The sequence below is a fragment of the Tigriopus californicus genome, chromosome 6 (assembly GCF_007210705.1).
Source record: "Tigriopus californicus strain San Diego chromosome 6, Tcal_SD_v2.1, whole genome shotgun sequence".
In the NCBI taxonomy this organism is placed as follows: Eukaryota; Metazoa; Arthropoda; class Copepoda; order Harpacticoida; family Harpacticidae; genus Tigriopus; species Tigriopus californicus.
The window spans coordinates 3,406,877-3,426,633 of NC_081445.1; the positions used below are offsets into that span (position 1 = coordinate 3,406,877).

The 19,757-nt window shown below is 42.9% G+C and overlaps 3 protein-coding genes across 5 annotated transcripts; all 3 read right to left on the reverse strand.

The window, feature by feature from the left end:
• Positions 1-1,224: 1,224 nt before the first annotated feature.
• LOC131882396 (sphingosine kinase 1-like) lies at positions 1,225-2,598 on the reverse strand. Its single transcript, XM_059229526.1, has one exon. It carries the CDS (start codon positions 2,596-2,598, stop codon positions 1,225-1,227), a length of 1,374 nt encoding a protein of 457 aa, XP_059085509.1.
• Positions 2,599-4,778: 2,180 nt separating this feature from the next.
• LOC131882274 (uncharacterized) lies at positions 4,779-14,817 on the reverse strand. Of its 3 annotated transcripts, none has more exons than XR_009373473.1 (5): positions 14,700-14,817; positions 13,752-13,928; positions 13,496-13,687; positions 5,659-5,899; positions 4,779-5,293 (listed from the first exon to the last, which is right to left on the reverse strand). XR_009373473.1 is itself a non-coding variant. In XM_059229371.1 (5 exons), the coding sequence occupies exons 1-5, from the start codon at positions 14,122-14,124 to the stop codon at positions 5,074-5,076; spliced, it is 951 nt and encodes a 316-aa protein (XP_059085354.1). In that variant the 5' UTR covers position 14,125; the 3' UTR covers positions 4,779-5,073. The 3 variants fall into 3 exon arrangements, 2 of the variants coding, with proteins under 2 accessions (XP_059085354.1, XP_059085353.1); XM_059229371.1 differs by lacking the exon at positions 14,700-14,817 and adding an exon at positions 14,004-14,125; XM_059229370.1 differs by lacking the exon at positions 14,700-14,817 and having other exon boundaries at positions 13,752-14,124.
• Positions 14,818-17,042: 2,225 nt separating this feature from the next.
• LOC131881959 (xaa-Pro aminopeptidase 1-like) lies at positions 17,043-19,683 on the reverse strand. The gene is made up of 3 exons (XM_059228959.1): positions 19,334-19,683; positions 19,006-19,283; positions 17,043-18,503 (listed from the first exon to the last, which is right to left on the reverse strand). The coding sequence occupies exons 1-3, from the start codon at positions 19,515-19,517 to the stop codon at positions 17,109-17,111; spliced, it is 1,857 nt and encodes a 618-aa protein (XP_059084942.1). The 5' UTR covers positions 19,518-19,683; the 3' UTR covers positions 17,043-17,108.
• Between the last annotated feature and the right edge of the window lie 74 nt (positions 19,684-19,757).

A 19,757-nucleotide genomic window follows, 5' to 3' on the forward strand; every position in this document is an offset into this window, starting at 1 on the left:
GGGGGGGATGTTTCTCGCTTGTTGTATTGGTAAACCTCAAAAAAATCAATCTCCTTCCCTACAACCAGTTCGACAAGATAAGGGATTGGATTTCCCATCGAAGAACAAAAAAACCTCTTCTTTTGCTAAAAATCAAGGTGTTTTTTGTTCTTCTCAACAACCTCTTCGCACCAACACCAGAAATTGAACCGATATCCAAGCTGTGATGATAGAAACGGAACGACCTTGAGGTAGATGTGTGTTGCTCGGACGGAATTAGACATGGACCCCCTAAAAGTACTAATCGCATGCGTGACCTTCCTTCATAATTCGCTCATCGAGTGGATATTGTCGGTGCGAGATGATGTTGCTTTAGAGACACTCTCGGTCGGAGATCGTGTAAAGAAGTCCTTGTCAACAAGATTGACGATGTTCAGAACTTCAGTTTTCTCGTCCGTCAAGCTTGGATGGTTTGCATTTTGCTTCCATTCCCAGTTGTTTCATTCCGGTGAAAGTGCTCTTTTTGTGTGTTGACAATTGGATGAACTACCAATTTGTCAACTCAAGGCGACCGTAAATCCGCACCTAGGCACTCCATCTTTTTCCAGCTCTCTCTCTCTGAAGGGTTGAAAGTCGGCAGTTGGTTGAAAAAGTTCGTTTTGCTCGTGAAATATGAATCACTTTCCAAGGAAAAAATTTCATTTCAACTGCCATGGGCACTTTTGCGTTAAGCGCGTCTGTCCGGGGGCTTTTAGGCTAATTCACCCGATTTTGACCACATTTTGAGCCCATTTGCGAGCCTTTACGGTTAAGATTGGATTGATTGTAGCACTTCAATTGAGCATGATCTTGGAAATTGCTGCAATTGCTTTGATAAGGAGGAGTCAATTGGCTTCAGCAATCGGTCCGATTTCTGGCCAAGTCTACTTACTGCCTTACTTCTACTGACTTGAATTGAGGCTCGGGTAATTTGGGAGAATGAACCGAGTCCGTTCATGAACATTCAACTCATGCTGGTAGGTCGTGCTTGAGAAGCAGGGGAAAAAATCACGGTATGGGAGAAATTGTTGCCCCTGGGCCATGACAGATGACTGAAGTGCCTTGGAAGTGCTCTTGAACCTTTTGGAGGTCTGCACGGAAAAATGTCAGATATCAGATTTATTTTTGGACTCTTTCACCCCCGTTGGAATCAATTGCTCGATTCTGAAAGGGTGACGGGATTGTACACATAGGAAATATCAATTTTCAGTAACGATCACACATTAGGCGACACCCACTGGGTAAAACGTGTCCTTGCACGGTGGAAAAGGCCAAATCTTGACCATCAAAAGTGTATTCTTGGTCGGCACGTGCCTCACATAATGGCTCAATGCGAAACGCTCTGATCTTAATGGCATCGATTCCATCCAAAGGGGGCACTTCTCTGCGTTTGAGTCCATTGAGAAATGTCCTTAGATCTGCTCTGGATGTCAATGATCGGATCAGGAAGAGCCAGAGAATGCCATCGTTCATCTTTGCGTTGGGAACAAGGCTCCGACGATCGTCAAGGAAAGGTAGGTTAGTGACGTGCACACCAATGAAATCGTTTTCTTCCGAGATCCATCCCGGAGGAAGGTCACCCTGGATCCCATCGGGCAACTGATTGTCCAGCTCCAAATGCTCCTTGCTAATGATTGACTCGAATTTGTTCTCACTGGTCAGGTACGGTAGATAGGCAATCCGGAAAGAGTGTCTGCGCAGGTTGAGGATCCTCCAGGACTGGATCCAACACTTGCAGCAACCTTGGGACTCCTTGGCAATGTCGGGGAGAATACCAAATCCCAGATTGGAAACACCCAATGTTTTCAAGTTGTGTCCTTCAAGACGAAACAAATCCACTGGAGCGGTGCGGCCTCGCAGACAATTGAAAATCCCGGCCAAGGTTGGGTCTGCCCGGTGGTGGGATCCACGTTGAAGGCTACTCAAAGACTGGCTCAAACCCAGGACGCCGCCAATGGGGATGAGGCCAATAGATATGGTCTGGAGGAGACACTTCCACTCATCCCGGGAGTGGATTCCAGACAAGACCTCAGCTAAGAGGCTCTCATTGGCAATGACCACGATGCCTCCGAAGCGGTTGATCTTTGGTTCAGATTTGAGGCGCTTGAGGACTTGACCCTTGGCCGTAACCTCCATCAGTTCATGATTGTACCCGCAAGCATCAAACATGGGTTGCACTTTCTCGTACAAATGCATGCCATGCCCTTCATCCACCACAAAGAGCAACTGATGACTTCTGACCTTGATGGGTAGGCTGAAGGTTTTCTGAAGACTGGCAACCCACAAGGCTGCCAACTTCTCTGGCTCCCTGGTATCCGAATGTGGATAGAACTCATACACTTGACATTTGATTTTGGGCACCAGACAATATACCACTCTGAACAGACAATCTTGGGGGCTGTCCGGGTCAGTCAGCAAGAGTTTTGTGGTGATCACATTCTCGTGTGCCAACTCAATCTTCCGACTCGCCAGAATATCCACGGGTTGCAATAGCAACGACTTCTGACTCAAGGTTACCTTGAAGTCCTTTCTCCGCTTACCCACATTCACGGAAAACTTATCTTCTAGTAGGACACTCATGATGAAGCACTTTTATTAACACAATCTTCACTCTAATCCAATAGGAATCTCCATGTTTCTGGCGCGGAAAGACCCCTCATGGCGTTTTTCTGCGTACCATTCGATTGGTATTCCACCACATCTCCTCCTATGTTGTCCAGGCCAAGGAGCAAGACGGACTGACGACGTGAGTAACTTCAGCTTCTCCCACCAAGTCAAGAGGACTCACGTGAGGAGCGAGAGGAGCTTCCAAAGCATCCATCGGTGCACCAGCCAAAGCCGAGTGGTGTTTCAACCCCCTAAACGATGGAAACCTGATGATGCTAAAGCTACATGTAGGTACATACACGTACGTACCTTTGTACGTAAGATGGGCAGATAAGCGAATGGACGATCACTCTCAAATTGCGTCTCAAGATCAACATAGGTCCGAGCATTGAACATGGGAATACTGCACTACGTGAGCAGTAGCGAAGATCTGTCACATTTCTATCTCACAAACCAGATAATCGGACAGTCAGAATGGGCCCTCTTCTTGCGTTACAAAAATCTCGCTCTCTGTCTGAACAGATCGGGAAATCCCATATTGGATCGTGACCTGTGACATTGGATTAATCCACGATTTACATCGGTTTATTTACCCAAACGGCCAGGTGAGGAGTAATTCGGTATCGGATTTGGAAGGACGAAGAATAACATTCCAAAATAGTACTTGCCAATCTACCTGAAGCTAGAGGCCTGAGATCGGCCAGATCGCCAGCAGAGTAATGAAGAAGCGGTAAAGTGCCTTCTGTTATTCCAGGTCTAGGAAAATCAAAGAAAAACGGGATTTTCTTTTTCATACCTGGCCGTCGTGCGCGGTGTTGATGGAAAATGCAAAGCAGACTCCCATATCAGGCAAAGAAAAACGGGATTCATTACTGAATTGTAATCAAACCCGTCGAGGCCTGGGGAGGGATATCCTCTCGTTCATTTTTGGCTAAAATCCACCTGCGTTATATAGCAATTACTCCATGCCCAATTGTCACGTTGAGATGTTACATAAGAACCTGCCCAGCTTCATACATTTGGACAGTGTTCTCTTCTCTAAAGGATGACCTTACGTTCTGGAATATTGAACGGGTAGCCAGTAAAATCGCATCGGTAAGGGCACTTAAACTTAATGAAAAGGCATCAAGGTGGGCGTACAAGTGAGTTTACACTGATGATTCGGTTCTTACGTCATCCATTGTGGGAGTCAGAATTGGAACCATAATGTTTCGCTCCGAAACTAATGGCCTGCGGAATGGCTAAAGGAATTCAATGGTTCTTGTAATTGAACCAAGGAGGGCCAGCGTAAGAGAATCACAGCAACCTGAACCTGAGCCTTGAAAGATGTTTATGGTGATACCAGATCCAGATTTTCCCCTGCATTTGAATACGACTCCATTGAGCAAGAAAACTTGACGGACAACCAACCTTGTGAAGTTTGTGCGGTTGCGAAAGAAAACTTCTGCTGTATGAATTGCACATTGAATTAGCTCAGAGTCCAATTTTGTGGCAAGTTCGCACTTGGAATTTCCTACAAGGTGTCCTTGACCAAAGAGACATTGTTTCATTTCAACTGCGAATTCAATTGGTCGTTCCTTAGCGTTTCATTGCTTGATGTGACAAAATTCCCTTATCGACAATTTCTGTCCATCTTCTAGGCCCATTTCTCAAAGTACAGGGCCCCTCCTTCGGTCGGTAAGTTAAGTTGTACTGGTCAAAATAAGGTAACTCCAATCGCTTCACACAATGGTTAGAATGCTCATCAACTTTTGACGAAAATATCTTAACACATGATAGAATGATTCTAGTTCAGACTAAAACACATGAAGAAGCAGCACTTTAAAAAACCGACTTCATGGAAACAAGAAGCACACTTAGTCACTACTTGATCCGGATTTTTGGTTAAATACTTGTCCAAGTCTGACTCAATCAATATCTGTTGCAGGATCAACGGAAACCTATTCCAAGTAAATATTACGGAGCTGCTTCCAAGCAAATTGGCAGATGAAGGAGCCCAAGAAAGTTTAGAAGGTTCAGTGAACAATTATCAAAATATATTTTAAGGTGTAAAATATATGTACTTCAAGGTTACAGTTCAACCTAATTCCAATTGTAAGCCTGTACCAAAGGCTAAGACTTAGTCTAAGTGTATAGTTTGTGAGAAACTGGTTGAAAAGCATAGTTGATTTAGTTCGTCTCATTTCATTTTTTGAACCAATTCCATTTGGTTCTTTTGTCTTTCTCTCCAGCTATTTAAATGAAGAATCGCCATTTGCGGTTAACGGCAAATTTTGCCACAATAATTTCAAGACCTACAGAACAAGGTCGCAGAGGTTAATGTGTTAATTCGAATAAATTCATTTGGCAAACCCTGATCACTTTTACACTCATAATTCTCCCTCGCATTTGAATATGCGCCAGTGTTGATAAAAGGTAACGCCTTTGTTTGGGATAAACATGATCCTTTTATTCAACATCAAAGTATCTTAAGGCAGCAGCTTTCCGATAGCTGGTGTGAGCTATTAAAAACACATAGCGACAGATGATGGCATGAGGAATCTTGATGACTTCCAATGGGGTATCACAATGCCCAAACAATAAGGGATCATCCAGAGTTACATTTACCACGGACATCCAAGCTGAATCCGTGTAATTCGAAATCTTGATTTCGATGTCCTTTGAGCCACTGCAAACAAACAAGCAAGATCGAGTAAAAGCCCTTTTCCGTATTTGGATAAGAGATAAGATTGACTGACGGAACTAATTTTTCTTTAACGATTAAATGATAGAATGGAGTTAAATGAAAATGCCCCCATGGCACACTTGTAGAATATGAATAGTTCCATTTTGAGCGATAATCGTCAATTTCAAGTTGCCTAGATATTCGAAACCAGTTTTGACGCAACTGTGAGGTAACACGTAATCATATGTTAAAATCTTTTGATTTGTATCATGGGAAAAGAGAACAGGGGAATACATTTGAAAACAACAAGTGCGGTAAAAACGACAATGGAATATTCGGGCAAATCTACAAAGATGTTTGGAACTTACGAATTTTTAACGTCGTGGTAATCGTTTCTCATTTTAAATTGCTGAATTTGCATGTGAAGTCCAAGATCCATTATGAAGTAACCACTTATTGTTGAGTTACTCCTCGGCAGCCAATACATTCCTTGTATGCCATTGCACATCGACGCATCTTCAAAAACATTGGCAGCAGTATCGCTTACTCTCCAATTATCTCCTTCCTCCAGAATTTTTTTTAACGGCCTAGGGATAGGGAAAGCTTCGTCTGAAATCGAGTCGGAGTTGATGATTATTATTCTACTGCAGCTTAAAAGTCTTTTTTGGGATACTTCTATAAAGAGTAACAAAAGAAATTTTGGTCTGAAATTAGACTTTTAATAGGAAATTGGTGTGCTCAAAAGCTCTTTAGATTAGGCGCAAACATTAAGTTGCAAACAAAGAGTCCTTTTTCCAATTAGTAGTTAATTTGACATTTCTTCAGGATAGGGATAAAAGGTTTGTCCTCACTTGGCAATTTAGTTAAGGATTATATGTATGTAGGGTTTAAATTCCTTAGTGGAATAACTCATACTTGATATCAAAATGGGGAAAATAAAGCTTAATATTTTTAAGAGAGGCCGAGTAAGATCAGTTATTAACTTTTTCACAAATATATAGAACCTTAAGAAATCGTACAGGGAGACACTATTTAAGGTCTTAAGGTCCCCTACAAAACAAAGATTTACACCAAATGCAATAATGGGCAGACAGTATTTTCAGGCAGACGTAGTTTGAAGATCACGGCCTGTTTATTATTGACATAAAAAATCATTCAAAATAACCGCCGTGTTTGGAAACCACAGCCCTCAATCGCTGCATCACACTCGAACAGTCTGCTCCAGAATGACCTCCCAACCAGCCTCAGAGGCTGCCATGAGAGCATCCTTTTTGACTCTGGGGATGGACTTGACTTTGCCATGAAAGGAATGGAGGAGACAAAGGCCAAAGGGAGAATAATCTGGTGAGCACGGAGGCCACATTTCCTTGGTGCAGAAGTCATCAAAATTTTCCAAGCACCACTTTTGAACGATCTTACTGGTGTGGGTGGGGGCTCCATCCTGTTGGGAGCAAATTTTCTTTCCGGAAAACTCCCTCCGTACCCATGGTAGAGCCTTGGACTTAAGAAAGTTGACATGGTTATCTTGGTTCACTTTGACACCATCAGGAATGCGAAAAGAGGGGATTGTTTTCCATCGGAGGCCATGGCACCCCAAACCATAATGGGCGTGGGTTTTGGGGTCCGTCAAACATTCCAAATGGTCTCAGGGATGCACGAGGATGACCGAGAGAGGATCCTGTCATTCTGACGACTGAACTTTATTGTGGTGGCAAAAAGTTTCTCATCACTAAAGATGACTACTACCACATCAGGATTTCGGGAGTGCCAAGCAAGGAGGTCACGAGCTCTTGAAGCTCTTTTTCTCTTCGCGGGTGAAGAGGGAAGTTTTTTTTCTTGGTGCTTCTAGGCCTTCATTTTGAGATCCTTTTTTACTATATTTATTGTTGTTGTATGGGACATTGCAGTGTTTCGCCATTTCATAGGGGACGTTAGATAAAATCATCCCTGCACAGTATCATATTCCACGGACAATTTGCCAAAATTCACTAAAGCTCAGAACGTTAAACTAAGGTTTTGAATTACAAAATCAAGGATGTTTGAGTGGATGACGACATGAGGGCAAGTATAATCAATGCAAAACCTGTAAATTCTTTCATTTCAATAATCATCATGGGTTAATCGAAGCTTAATAATATGAGAAAAACAAGGAAGAGTTGATCCTTGATTTGCTAATGGATTTAGCAAAGCTTCTAACATCATGAATTTTCTACATGAGTTCTTGTTTTGCATTCATTTGCGTATTGAATCAAACTATTCAAACCTACAAACCAGGAAACGACAATCAAAAATAACAATAATGAACGGTAGAACTCCCATGATTCTTGTAACTTAACTGACCCACACAAGCTTTACTTGGCTGGAAAAGGCAGCAATTTAGAAGAACGAACGAAAGGAGCAAACTGATATCTCGGATCGGATTGATTACAAAGGGACTTGGCTTTAAGAGGAAAGTAGGTAGTGATTATTTCATTCATTACTTCAATTCAGAAAATTGAAGTGTCAGGAACTTCAGTATCATCCCTTTGTCCTCGATTAAAATTGTTGCAATATTAGCTTCGACCATTGTGGTTGGGAACTGCGTCTCTTCAGCCATCTCCACAGCAGAATTCATTTTCGTTTACAAGGACCGGTTTCCAGCAATAAAAAATTCCCTCTCCTGCACGCAAAGGAAACCAATGGCCACCATTAAAAATCTTATTTCATGGCGCTGTGTTCACGAGAAGCCGGAATCTAAGTTTCCAGCCACTCGTGAAGAAAATAGACATTCTATAAAGTCAAATTCGGCTTCAAGTGATTTGGAGTACAGATGGGATCAAACAAATAACCACCGTAGGTTGCGACTAGGGCTACCAATTTACATTTTCAGTGGCATATGGCTTCACTAGGGGAACATCGGAAATACGTTAGTTAGTCACAAAAAGTAACCCTGATTTTTCTTCGCTCAAATCAGGGTTGCTTTTTTGATCAAAGCTAACCTTTTACCATACAATGGACAGGGTGGTGCTTTGACTTTCCTAGCTTTCTGGCAATCCTGATTTTGAAAATTTATTTCATCCCATCACTAGTTTTGAAGGAAAATCATACCTTGAAAGCCGGTTCTTGGAATTGAAAAATGCGTATTTAATAGCCAGCTCTGTCTTGGCATGTAGTTCATTCAAATTCGGATTTCAAAATGCCCATTTAGTCAACACCTAAAACGAGTTCGCCATTTCATCATGCCCTCTCCTGTGAAGAGAAGCTCGAGCAAGCCCTCGCTCTTCTCTTCAAATTCGACGCCATGAAATAGCGAACGCATTCAAGTTGTCTGTCTTGACCTTGTCGACTTTCTTTAAGCCTCATTTTTGTAAACTCCACCCAAAGAAGATCCCCGCTATTGAATAAATAGCAATTCCTCTATAGGAGAAGGTGCTCAACTACCAAATTTGGAGCTGACAATGGAGTACCCCCGCGTGGTTTCGTGAGCGTGTATTTTGAGATGCGATTTTTACCCAATTGCACCAACTGAGATGATCAGATAGTTTTGTGAACGCACATTTTGAAATGCGATAGGGTGAAATTTAGTACTGTTGCATTTCAAAATGTGCGTTCACAAAACCGTGTAGGGCTCCCCATTGGATCCAACTAGAGGGCTTGTCAGAGAAAAGTCACTCCAACCAAGTCAAATGAGACTTTGCTTTGAACACATTTTGGTAGTTGGGCAGCAGGGTGTTGGGCTCATTGACTTCTCTTGTGTTACTCAGTTTCAACTGAAGCAGACAAATGAGCCATCTACTCACTGGCTCCCTGAATTCGCAACTTGACTTTGAGAATCACGTAACTAAATGTGTTTAAAGCTGATCCCCATCGCACACCAGGCAGCCGCGACGGAGCAAAAAATCTGAGAAATCTCGTGAGTGTCATTTCTCTGACTAGCCCTCTAGATCCAACCTTACCGAGCAGGTTTGGAAAGAATGGATCAAATTTTGAAGTTTGTGAGTAGGGAGGCTAAGGATTGCCTAGAGGTGGTAATCTGCGGGAGCGATTGTGGTTTAATCAAACAATGGTCTATGAATTAACAAACCATTTATAATAAAAGCTCTAGAGGGTAATCAGTACCAAACACCTAATCTCTCCTCAACAAAATGACGAACTAATGAACTTCAATGACACAACAAGTTCAATTTTGAAAGCAAAAAAACGCCGGAATTAGCAATTGGCGCTAGACCATAGCCCACTCAAAATTATGGACGTATTTTGATGACCAAGATCAGGCCTCCACCATTAGTCTTGTCATGTTGCAGGTTCGTCCTAGCCATAGCTTTCTTGACGCCCAAGAAAAAGCAATTTTCAACATTTGCCTGGCAGCCCAGATATCTTGATTAACAAATCAGACCAAAGTTTCTACAAACAACGTAAACGTAATTGCGGCTGAATTGGCTTTTTGTTGTGACTAGTCTTGGTCAAGGTACATTCATATTTTCAGTGGTTTATGCCTATACTAATACCCTTATCAAATGACGTAAAAGATGTAGCCCCTGTTTGTAACATTTGCCATAGATTTCGAAACGCAGGGGATCAAAGTAAAACATTTATTTAAAGCTTTCCATCTTCACATACCATGTTTGTGCACAATGAGCATGTCCCTGCCGTTTACTCATCTACAAGGGCAAATCAACTTTAAAGAAGATTTTTTTGGTTTGGTTTTTTACGGGCTCTTCTAACCCCTACAGGGAATATAATCCCCAGAACTATTAAAATGGAAGGTTACATTTTGTCTATTTATTACCTTTCAATCTTTAAATGATATTTGGTCCAGCAAAGAATTTGAGTTGGCACGCCAAGCTGGTCCTTGAATGTAGGGTTGATCTGGACTGCCATCTAAAAAATTGTCCAAGTTTGACTTGAAGAGTGCAACCAGATCAAAAACGCCTACGTATTCCCTACGAATACCAGAGGGAAGCAAATTAAACAATGAAGGAGCCCGAAAAAGAATAGATATGGACTTTATTGTTTGAACTAGCCTGGATTCTCGAACGCTTGAAGGTGCTCTCAAAATGCACGTTAAGCCTCTAGGGTCACTAGAATTGACCCTAAATCATGGGTTGGGACAAACCTCAACAATGCTTTTGAAGACATACAGTATCAGGTACCTTTTGTACCTTCTCTGAACACTGTACAGTCCCAACTTTTTTAAGTCTTCTCAATCCTGTGATGTTCCTAGTGAAACATCTTTGGACTTGTCCTGCCTTTTGCAAACCTGCTGAATTTGTTGGAGCCCAAATGGGAGAGGCATATTCAAGATGCGGCTGAACAATCGACTTGCACAGAGTTAGCATCGTGACACTATCTCTGGACTTAAATGTGCAATATATCCAACCACACATTTGAAAAGCTTTACCCACCTTCAACTGGATATGCTCATCGAACTTCCCATTATTTTGGAGGACTACACCTAAATCTTTCATAGATGAGACCTGCTCAATATCTTTACCTCCATTATCTACAAGTGGAGTATTTAAAGAAGTTGACCCAAATGTCATTGAGCGGAATTTCATTCCGTTCAGGGCCATTTTACTCTCAGTAACCCAATAGTAGATTCTTTCTAGGTTCTTTGCAAGGCTAATGGAATCTTGGCCATTCCTACCAGAAACTAACTTTGTATCGTCAGCATAAGAAGAGAGACTGGCAGTAATATCAGGCTTTCGAAGCAGGGCAATAAATATTATAAACAGGAGGGGCCCTAAGATTGAACCCTGGGGAACACCTGACTTGACATCATATATGTCAATTAGGAATCCCTTGACCTTAACGACCTATCTCGAATGAAGCTTCCTATCCAATTGAGAACTTTGCCTTGGTTCTCAATGTCATGAAGTCTATTCAACAAAAGGCCATGATCTACTTTATAAAAGGCCTTGGCATAAATCAAGATAGACAACATCAACTGACTCGTGACTTTCCAGTCCCTCAATGACCTGCTCTAAATGCTCAATCAGTTGGGGAACCATGCAAAAATGTGCTCAGAACCCATACTTGCTAGGAGGAAGGACTTCATTGACCTCAAGAAATTCAACAAGTTTGGACTTCATGATCTTCTCAAACACCTTCGCAGTATTTGAAGTGAGAGAAATTGGCCTATAGCTACTGGGGAGCAACCTATATCCCCCTTTAAAAAAATTGGAACAACGTGAGCTAACTTTAGTGAAGATAGAAACTTGCCCTGATCCAAGATGCAACACATCAAGTACGAGAAAACAGGAGCAAGAACCTGTGAGCATCTCATCAGAAACTGAGATGTCACGCCATCAGGGCCAGGAGAACTCGAGAGTTTCAAGTCTCTGATGGCCTCCAAAGCATCTTGATCTCTGACTACAAGATCATCTAAACGCTCAACTTGACTGACCTTGTCAATCTCAACAGACTCATCTTCAGAGCAATGAGCTGTTGCTTCTGAACTCAGTGGGATTGAAAACACACAAGAAAACACTCCAAGCATGTTAGCCCAGAATCCTCTTTAAAGTTGATTTGCCCTTGAAGATGAGTGAACGGCAGGGACATGCTCATTGTGCATGAATTTGGTACATGAAGATGGAAAGCTTCAAGTAATGTTTTACTTTGATCTGCAGCGTCTAGAAATGTATGGTGTTAAAAACAGGGGCTACATATTTTATTTCATTTGATACGTACTAGTATAGGCCTAAACCACTGAAAATATGAACGTACCTCGCCCAAGACTAGTCACAACAAAAAGCCAATTCAGCCGCAAGTACGTTTTGAGTGATTTAGCAATCACCCAACTTCAAAAATAAATTTCGAGTGAGGCCATTTTGGATTGGTGAAGATTGGCCTGATTGGTCAAGTAAATGTAAATCCTTAGCACTGAGGGTTTTTAGAAAATTACCCAAATCATTGTTTGCGTGTATTTGATGTTACTGAATGTGCTAGTCACTTTTATCTATGTCAACGCCAAGCTAAAGTCTTCTCTTGCAACCCTTTTTGTCCCACAACGAACCTGACATCCGTTTATTGACGACACTTGTTGAAGTTGGATGATTTACACCAAATTCAAATGAAAAAGTAAGAAAAAAAACACCAGAGCTAGAATCTACATGACATGGAATTTCCTTGTGAAAAAGGTCGTCGGCAGGATTAGAGCACGCATTGTCACCTAAAAATGGTTCTGATTATTTTACATTGTTATAAAATTCTTGGATCTTCGAGGCTGCGCCCGTCAGAGCTCGCTTTTCATGCTCGTACTCTTCTACTAGAGAGACCTAGATTGAACCACAATTGCTCCTGCGTATTACCAGCTTTAGGCAATGCTTAGCCTTCCCACTCACAAAGTTCAAAATTTAATCCATTATTTCCAAACCCGCTCGGGAAGGGTTGGATGAAGAAATTAGGGACGAGAATGTCTTTCACATATCTGTTCGCCTGGATTACAGTATTGTTTGTGAAAGCTTAATGCACCACAGGCTTAGACTCATCACATGAATTTCTCCCAGGGTGCAACAAAACCCACCTGTATGACAAACTGGCATTTTGCCTTAAATGGGTGGATTCCCAGGAGTATTTGACTTTTGTGCGATTTCTTCTACTCTCACTGGGTTCACGATCATAAGACATGGATACAAACTCAAAAATGTCCAAACTTGCCTTTGTTTTGTTGTTAGGGTTAATCGCAGACCACTAGGTGAAGATTACCGTTAGGCATGGAGGACGCAAGTTGTGGAGCGGAAAGCTCGGTCGAAGCTCGAACGTCTTGTAGCGAGGTTTTGTAGACCTACGCGTTACCTCCTGATCCGACACACTGCCGCTGAGAGGGTGCTCAATGGATTTGATCTTCATGTTTAGGCGCTCGATCACGAGGTAACGCAAAACTGAAACGTCTTCTAGCGAGGTTTCAGAGAACTTTCCATTCCACTACTGCAGTACTCCATGCATTTGGGCTTTATTAAGAGTGGATTCTGAAGTTGCAATGCGGGTTCAATTATATTCAATTTGCTGGTTTTTTTCGTTGAAGTTTTAAGAAATGAGCGCACATAATAAATTTGGGAGAGGGTTTTTTTGGAGCATTGAGATGCGCTCAGACAATTTTTGCCCATCAGCTCGAACCATCCCAGTACCACTTATGGTATTTTTCTCCTATCTGAGCGGTCAAAGGGCGTAGCATGACACAAAACGTTGAAACGAGATTGTTAGTCCAGCTTATTATGCACTCACAATTTGTTATGCATCTCTGCTGCTTATTCTTGCAGATCGACTTGTCAAAAAATTGGGCGCAACATTCAAGCACTGAAACATACGGTTCCAATTTCTGTCCACGGCATAGTTCATTCTGAGGGTCGAAAATGGCATGATCCGAGGCACAACATCCTAGACCCATGCTAACCGGATATGTTTTGGGACATACAACTGGAAATGAACAGGAAGATGAAAAAATAGGGGTTCAAAGAGCAGTATCAATTGTAAAACGTACCCGGTTTTTCTAAAGACACACATTTTCGGGGAAGTTTGGCCGGACATTCGATCCACGCGGAAAAGCATTCCGAATCCTCGAACTGGAGTGAGTTGAATGTAGATGTCCGAAATGTATTGCAACATTTAGTGCCGTTGGAAAACGCCCAAGGGTGCTCTTCTGGACAAACTAGACTGACTGAAACGCCAAGAACACATGAATGGATGTGTTGACATGGTACATTTATTTTTCGAGTGAAATCCGAAGCCTTACTACTCCCTTCTGAACGCTTGAAATTTGGACTCATAGTGGTTCCCATAACAATCACATTGGCCCGCAATTTCGCTTGGCAAAGCCCAATACTCAAAAAGACAATCAAATGCGTGAATGTCATGATGGACGGTTTGATATGAACTGAGAAAAGACAATAGCTTATGTATACGTATATCAATAATTGCGTGGCAATTAACCCAAAACAGGATGTGACAAACCATTGTTTGACATTAATACCTGTAAAAAACATATTTATACTTTCCTATATCAATTCTGTGGACCCAAACATATCCGCATTGGTCAACATAGATCCGGGTTGACATTAAATGAAGCAACCTCGATCCTGATCGCCATGAATTACTCGAATCAAGGTCAGTGGGAACAAGACACGAGACTTAATGAAACTTGAATATAATTTAAAAAGCAGCAAGACTGTCGTTGTTGAGAAAAATGCAAGAGCTCAGAGATGAGTAGACTGATCTTCAGTTTTTATTTTGTTTCATCTTCCTAAATATTTGAAGAAACTTTTGTGCTTCACTAAAATTGCCTTTACTTTTCAATAACTCGCTCCATGCGGGACTGGAAGTGAGAGCAGGCCTTAGCAACCTGAGTCTTAGGAAGGAAGTTGCCTGAATGCCTCCTTGATATTGATGATGAGGTGGTCCCTGGTGTTACCTTGACGTGTGTTTGACTCACTTTCAACACCGCTCCATAAATATTAATCGCACGGATTACGGTCGGGGGAGCTAGGGGACCACATGGCACTGTCATATTTGAACACGTGGGCTCCTTTCCTCCTATCACATCAACTGTCAAAAGAAACGTTGTAACCAGGACTCCCAAGTTTCAAGAAATTGACCAGGGCGCCGCCCGCTCGCCAAACTCCCAAACCGGCAGTTGAAACGGTCGAACTTACTAACTTGCGGGACATTGTCAGCCTTGTGTTGACGCTTGGTTGATACCAAAGACACCAGACTGGACACTGGTCTTGTGCAACGCGAAACCTTGCAAGGGCAACCCCCAAGCTCTGATCACCATTGATCGGACCAAGCCATCTGTGCTTGCTAGAAACTCGACAATTTTAGCAAAGGGTCAACGCTTAACGTTCTTTGGTCGCATGAGAACCAGATCACCAGTATTAAGGTTTCTCAGCCTGTGCCATTTGTCCCGTTCCTGGAGTGATTGTACATGGTGGTCATAATTTCTGATTAAGTGTTTGCTCAAATGCCAAGACTTCTAGTTACTATTTTCTTTGCTAAAGAAACGAAAGGAACCACTTTTGTGAGATAATAAGCATCTTTGAAAGTAGCTTCTCCCTATTGTTGCACTATTACGAAATTGACATTTCTCCTACCTGAATGTACGACGTTTAGTTGAAGATGTGTAAAAGGTTAATGAGTTAATGGGTAAGGTTGGGTTTGTGGAATGGGTTGGGCAGCTACATTTGAACGGTAACGTATTTTGGGAATTGGGGTGGGACAAGGAAGATTACGGAGTCTAAGGGTGTTTATAGGAATCGGAGTGGATTTAGTATTAAATGGAAGAGGAGGGAATTGGGAGAGAGGGTTGGGGGTAGGAGGAGAGGGAGTGGGGAAGCTAAATGGGTTAAGCTAGCGGGGTGGGGCGGGATTAGGTTTAGGCATAGGGTCAGCTCTAATTCTACGAAATTGAAATTGTCTGTACCTTTGCCTCCTTTGTGTCCCTTCTACATGGACAGAGCTACAGCGTTCATTAAAGCACGTCTTAAACCTTATGGACTGACGGCACATGTACGGGTGTAAAAAAGGACAATCTACCTTCGAACACCTCTTCGTCGTATTGTACTTCTCACAGACAACTTCTCTTGAGAAGTTTTTGACACCATTTAGGGCGGTCAAACTGACAGCCTTTTCCTTCGTCAGGACAAGGCTGCTTCCGGTAAACAAGACAGACTGTTTTCCCGTCGTTTCCTGCTCTATTTTAGGAGGAGACACCTCTTCAACCTCTACAGTGGTCAAATCAGTCGACTTATCAACTCCTGGGTGAGCCTGTTGCTCAAGCAGCTCCCTGGTCTGGTTTGTCAAAAGATCACCCCACGGAAACAAACCGTTCGGTTTATTCAATGACCTACCGATCCCGCCTTACTTTTGTCATTCATTTTGTCTTACTTGATTTTAGCTTGTCCCTGACGCGAGTTCCTGAATCATTAACAACAACAATAACAGCAATTTGTGCGATATCTGCACAGTTCTCATTAATTTCGATGCATGATATTTCTCAACATTAAAATGCTATTTTGTTATCAAAATATTGAACCAAAATCCTCAAAACACACCAAAATGTTTATCTTGGAAATTAAAAACAATACTGAAATGATTCCTGCGTTTTTTGAAAGAAATTTCCAAATGATGATTATTGTTTTTATTGAAACAGTCTTAAATCTTTGGACTTGCTCGACCTTTTGCAAAACTGCTGAACTCATTGGAGCCCAAATGGGTGAAGTATATTCAAGATGTGGCTGGCTGGACATTCGACTTGAACAGAGCAAGCATCGTGATGATGTCTATGGACTTAAACGTGCGATATATCCAACCACACATTTGAAATGCTTTACTCACCTTCAACTGGATATGTTTATCGAAGTTTCCATTATCTTGGAGGACTACACCTAAATCTTTCATAGATGAGACCTGCTCAATATCTTTGCCTCCATTATCTACGAGTGGGGTATTTAAAAAAGCGAAAATACTTTCCAAAAAAACACCATTTTGACACAACTCAAAAATTTACCTTAAGGACGTGCCTGGTGACTTAGGTTTTAATCTTTTTGCCTGCTATTTGAAGTTTCTATTGATAAGATATTGAAAAGTTGAAAAAAAGGTTTAGGCTTTGCATTAGCTATTTTAATTTTCCTGCTCAAGAGTGCATCTCCTAAACACTTTTAAAAGTAAAAGTGATTCTTTTTGCGCTTCTCCTCCCCCCCAGAGTCACATATGTTTTTATACATTAACTATGAATAACGCGAACAAATTGTTCAGACTAGTTTTAAATTAGCAGAGCTCGAGAAATGCGTTTTTTATTTCTATTGACCATTCCATAAATCTTGATGACCCATTCTGTGGTCAATCATCCCATGGGACAAGTTTCCTTCATCAGCCATTTCAATCCATCCTCAAGTCCCATTTCTCGAAGCACGGGACCCACCTTCTCGCGGCATGTCAAGTGGTACTGGTTCAGATAGGACACCTCCTCTTGACTCAGGAGCTTGGGATCGACCATCTTGAGCTGAATGGGCACCAGTGTCAAGTTGTCGAAGGTGACGAACTGTCGATCTTTGAATCGGTGCTCTGTGTCGGCTTTGACCACTCGGACCAAGTTCTCAATGCGGATGCCGAACTTACCATCTTCGTAGTACCCAGGCTCGTTGGACATGACCATATTCTCCTCCAATCCAGGATCAGAGGGAATGTGTCGCCTGCTGATGCCAATGGGACCCTCATGGACATTCAGGAACGACCCTACGCCATGTCCGGTTCCGTGAACATAGTCCAGCCCAACCTGCCACAAATGCTGTCGGGCCAACGTATCGAGGTAGTTGCCGACCAATTTGGACGGAAATAATGCGTTCGCCAGACCAATATGACCTTTCAAAACCCGCGTAAAGCATTCCCGCTCAAAGGCCGTGGGCGAGCCAAAATGCAGGGTCCGCGTGACGTCCGTCGTCCCGTCCCTGTATTGGGCCCCAGAGTCGACCAGGTAGACCTCGTCCTTGGTAATAGCACGATTGGTCTCTTCGGAGGGTCGGTAGTGAATGACGGCCGCGTTACTGCCCACCGAACTGATGGTCTCAAAGCTCAGGCCGACAAAGTGCGACATGAGGGCTCTGATTTCGCGCAATTTTTCGGCCCCGGAGATCTCCGTCACATCTTTGCCGTGCGATAGCTCCTTCTCGAGCCAGGCAAAGTAGGCGCACAGGGCAGCTCCATCTCGAATATGGCATTGAATGAACCCTTCAATTTCGGTCTGGTTCTTGATCACTTTCAAGAGTGCCACTGGAGAGGTCTTGATGACTCGGGCATTGGCCGAAACTAGGGAACTAAGTCCGGATGTGATATCTGACGACATCAATATTCTGGGCTTGTCTGAGCCAGAGGCGTACTTGCTCAAGAACGGTTTGATGGACTCATAGGACTCAAATTGGACCACGTTTTTCACGGATTCTTTGGGTTTGAGCCAGGTTCTGATCGAGTCCGTGAGCTTGGCATCCTCCAGGAAGAAGACGATGCGCTCCTGGGAGATCATTAGGTAGGAAAAAAACACAGGGTTAAACTTGATATCCGCCCCTCTCAAATTGAGGACGTAGGCGATGTCATCAAGGGCCGAGAGCAACATGCAATCCACCTTCTCTTTGACTAGGACGGATCGGCATTCGGCGATCTTGGTCTCCCAATCCTTGCCAGTGAATCCAATATCCAATGGAACAATCGGGTCCTCAGGATAACTGGGTTGTTCCGACCATACCTGGAACAAGATAAAATAATTCACGAATAGTTCAATTCACGTCCTCTCAAGCGTGAACCACTGGAAAAATGGTCGTGGACGAGAAGATTGAAAATTAGCAGTTGCGGCTGTAACCACATTGCAAACCAGATTAACTACAAGTGGCTGGAATTCCGTTTTTTTTTTATTTTCAAGGTGATCGAACGACTAGATCAAAACTTATGCCCCTTACAACTCTCTATATAACTCTGTAACTCAACCAATGAAGAGTTAGTGGCAGGAGAGCATTGCTCATTCATTCGGGGCCCTGTTATGTACTGAGCTCTGAGAGGGTATACACCGTATACACCTTTCTTTGCAGTCGTTTGATCAAGGTGAAAACTGAGATCCATTGTGCCAATTGTAGCCAAGCCTGTTTGAAGAATCAATGCAATCCACGGTTTCAAATGGGAATGGCCGACGTTCCACTTGAGCGTCCCTGCATCCCTTTCCAAACATTCAGATTCATATTTGAGCGTACTACCTTGTCCACCAGGTTTTCTTCAGTGGCGACCAGGGCGATTTGAGCGTTGACCAAGGCGTCCTCCAGGACTCGCCAAGAGTCATGGGTCAAGGTCATGGGGTCAACCCCCACCGTCTGACCGGGTTCCAAGTGTTGGGCCAACCAATTTTGATAGGGCGGCACCTCCGGCACGCCCTCTTTCATTAAGGTCCAGTTCTCGTCCAGCTCCCGTTCGGCTTGCAAGAAGTAACGCCCATCCGTCCATAGCAACGCCTCATGGGGCGTTATCACGGAAAGGCCTGAAACGATTTAGTTCATAAATCTGCCATCAGAGACAGACGCAATTCACCTCTGGATCCATTAAAGCCGGAAATGAAGGCTCTCCGTTTGTCTCGATCGGCCAGATATTCCGAGTTATGGGCGTCACTGGAAGGCACTACGAGGGCGTGAAGAGGCGTGGCCACAGTTTGATGCTTGTACTGTTTCATGCATCGTCGGAGAGCGATCAAAGAGGCCAGTCTATTTTCTTTCATTTTGCAGCATTGGGATGCGTTTATGAAGCAGCATTAGCCAAGACTTGGTCCAGGGCGTCTTATCTCCTTTTTTAAGGATTGATGGATGAAATTATGAGCAAGAAGGAGGGAGGGAGGGAGGATGTGCATGGGGAGGAGAAGCAACTATGTTAGTGTGTTGTTGAGTTGTTTCCTCCATCCAACAATATGGGACAAAGCCTTTTTCACCCAACCTCGCAAAAGGTACAAAAAAGGTCATCA

What these genes read in the sequence shown, in the direction of transcription:
- LOC131882274 (XM_059229370.1), bottom strand. Translation starts at nt 14,124, where the DNA reads ATGACATTCACGCATTTGATTGTCTTTTTGAGTATTGGGCTTTGCCAA. An exon ending in TGTGTCTTTAGAAAAACCGG is followed by an intron (nt 13,688 to 13,751) that starts GTACGTTTTACA and finishes GTTCATTTCCAG; the next exon opens with TTGTATGTCCCAAAACATAT. An exon ending in TACCACGACGTTAAAAATTC is followed by an intron (nt 5,294 to 5,658) that starts GTAAGTTCCAAA and finishes GTTTGTTTGCAG; the next exon opens with TGGCTCAAAGGACATCGAAA.
- LOC131881959 (XM_059228959.1), bottom strand. Translation starts at nt 19,517, where the DNA reads ATGAAAGAAAATAGACTGGCCTCTTTGATCGCTCTCCGACGATGCATG. An exon ending in CGGCTTTAATGGATCCAGAG is followed by an intron (nt 19,284 to 19,333) that starts GTGAATTGCGTC and finishes AAATCGTTTCAG; the next exon opens with GCCTTTCCGTGATAACGCCC. An exon ending in AAGAAAACCTGGTGGACAAG is followed by an intron (nt 18,504 to 19,005) that starts GTAGTACGCTCA and finishes ATCTTGTTCCAG; the next exon opens with GTATGGTCGGAACAACCCAG.
- LOC131882396 (XM_059229526.1), bottom strand. Translation starts at nt 2,598, where the DNA reads ATGAGTGTCCTACTAGAAGATAAGTTTTCCGTGAATGTGGGTAAGCGG.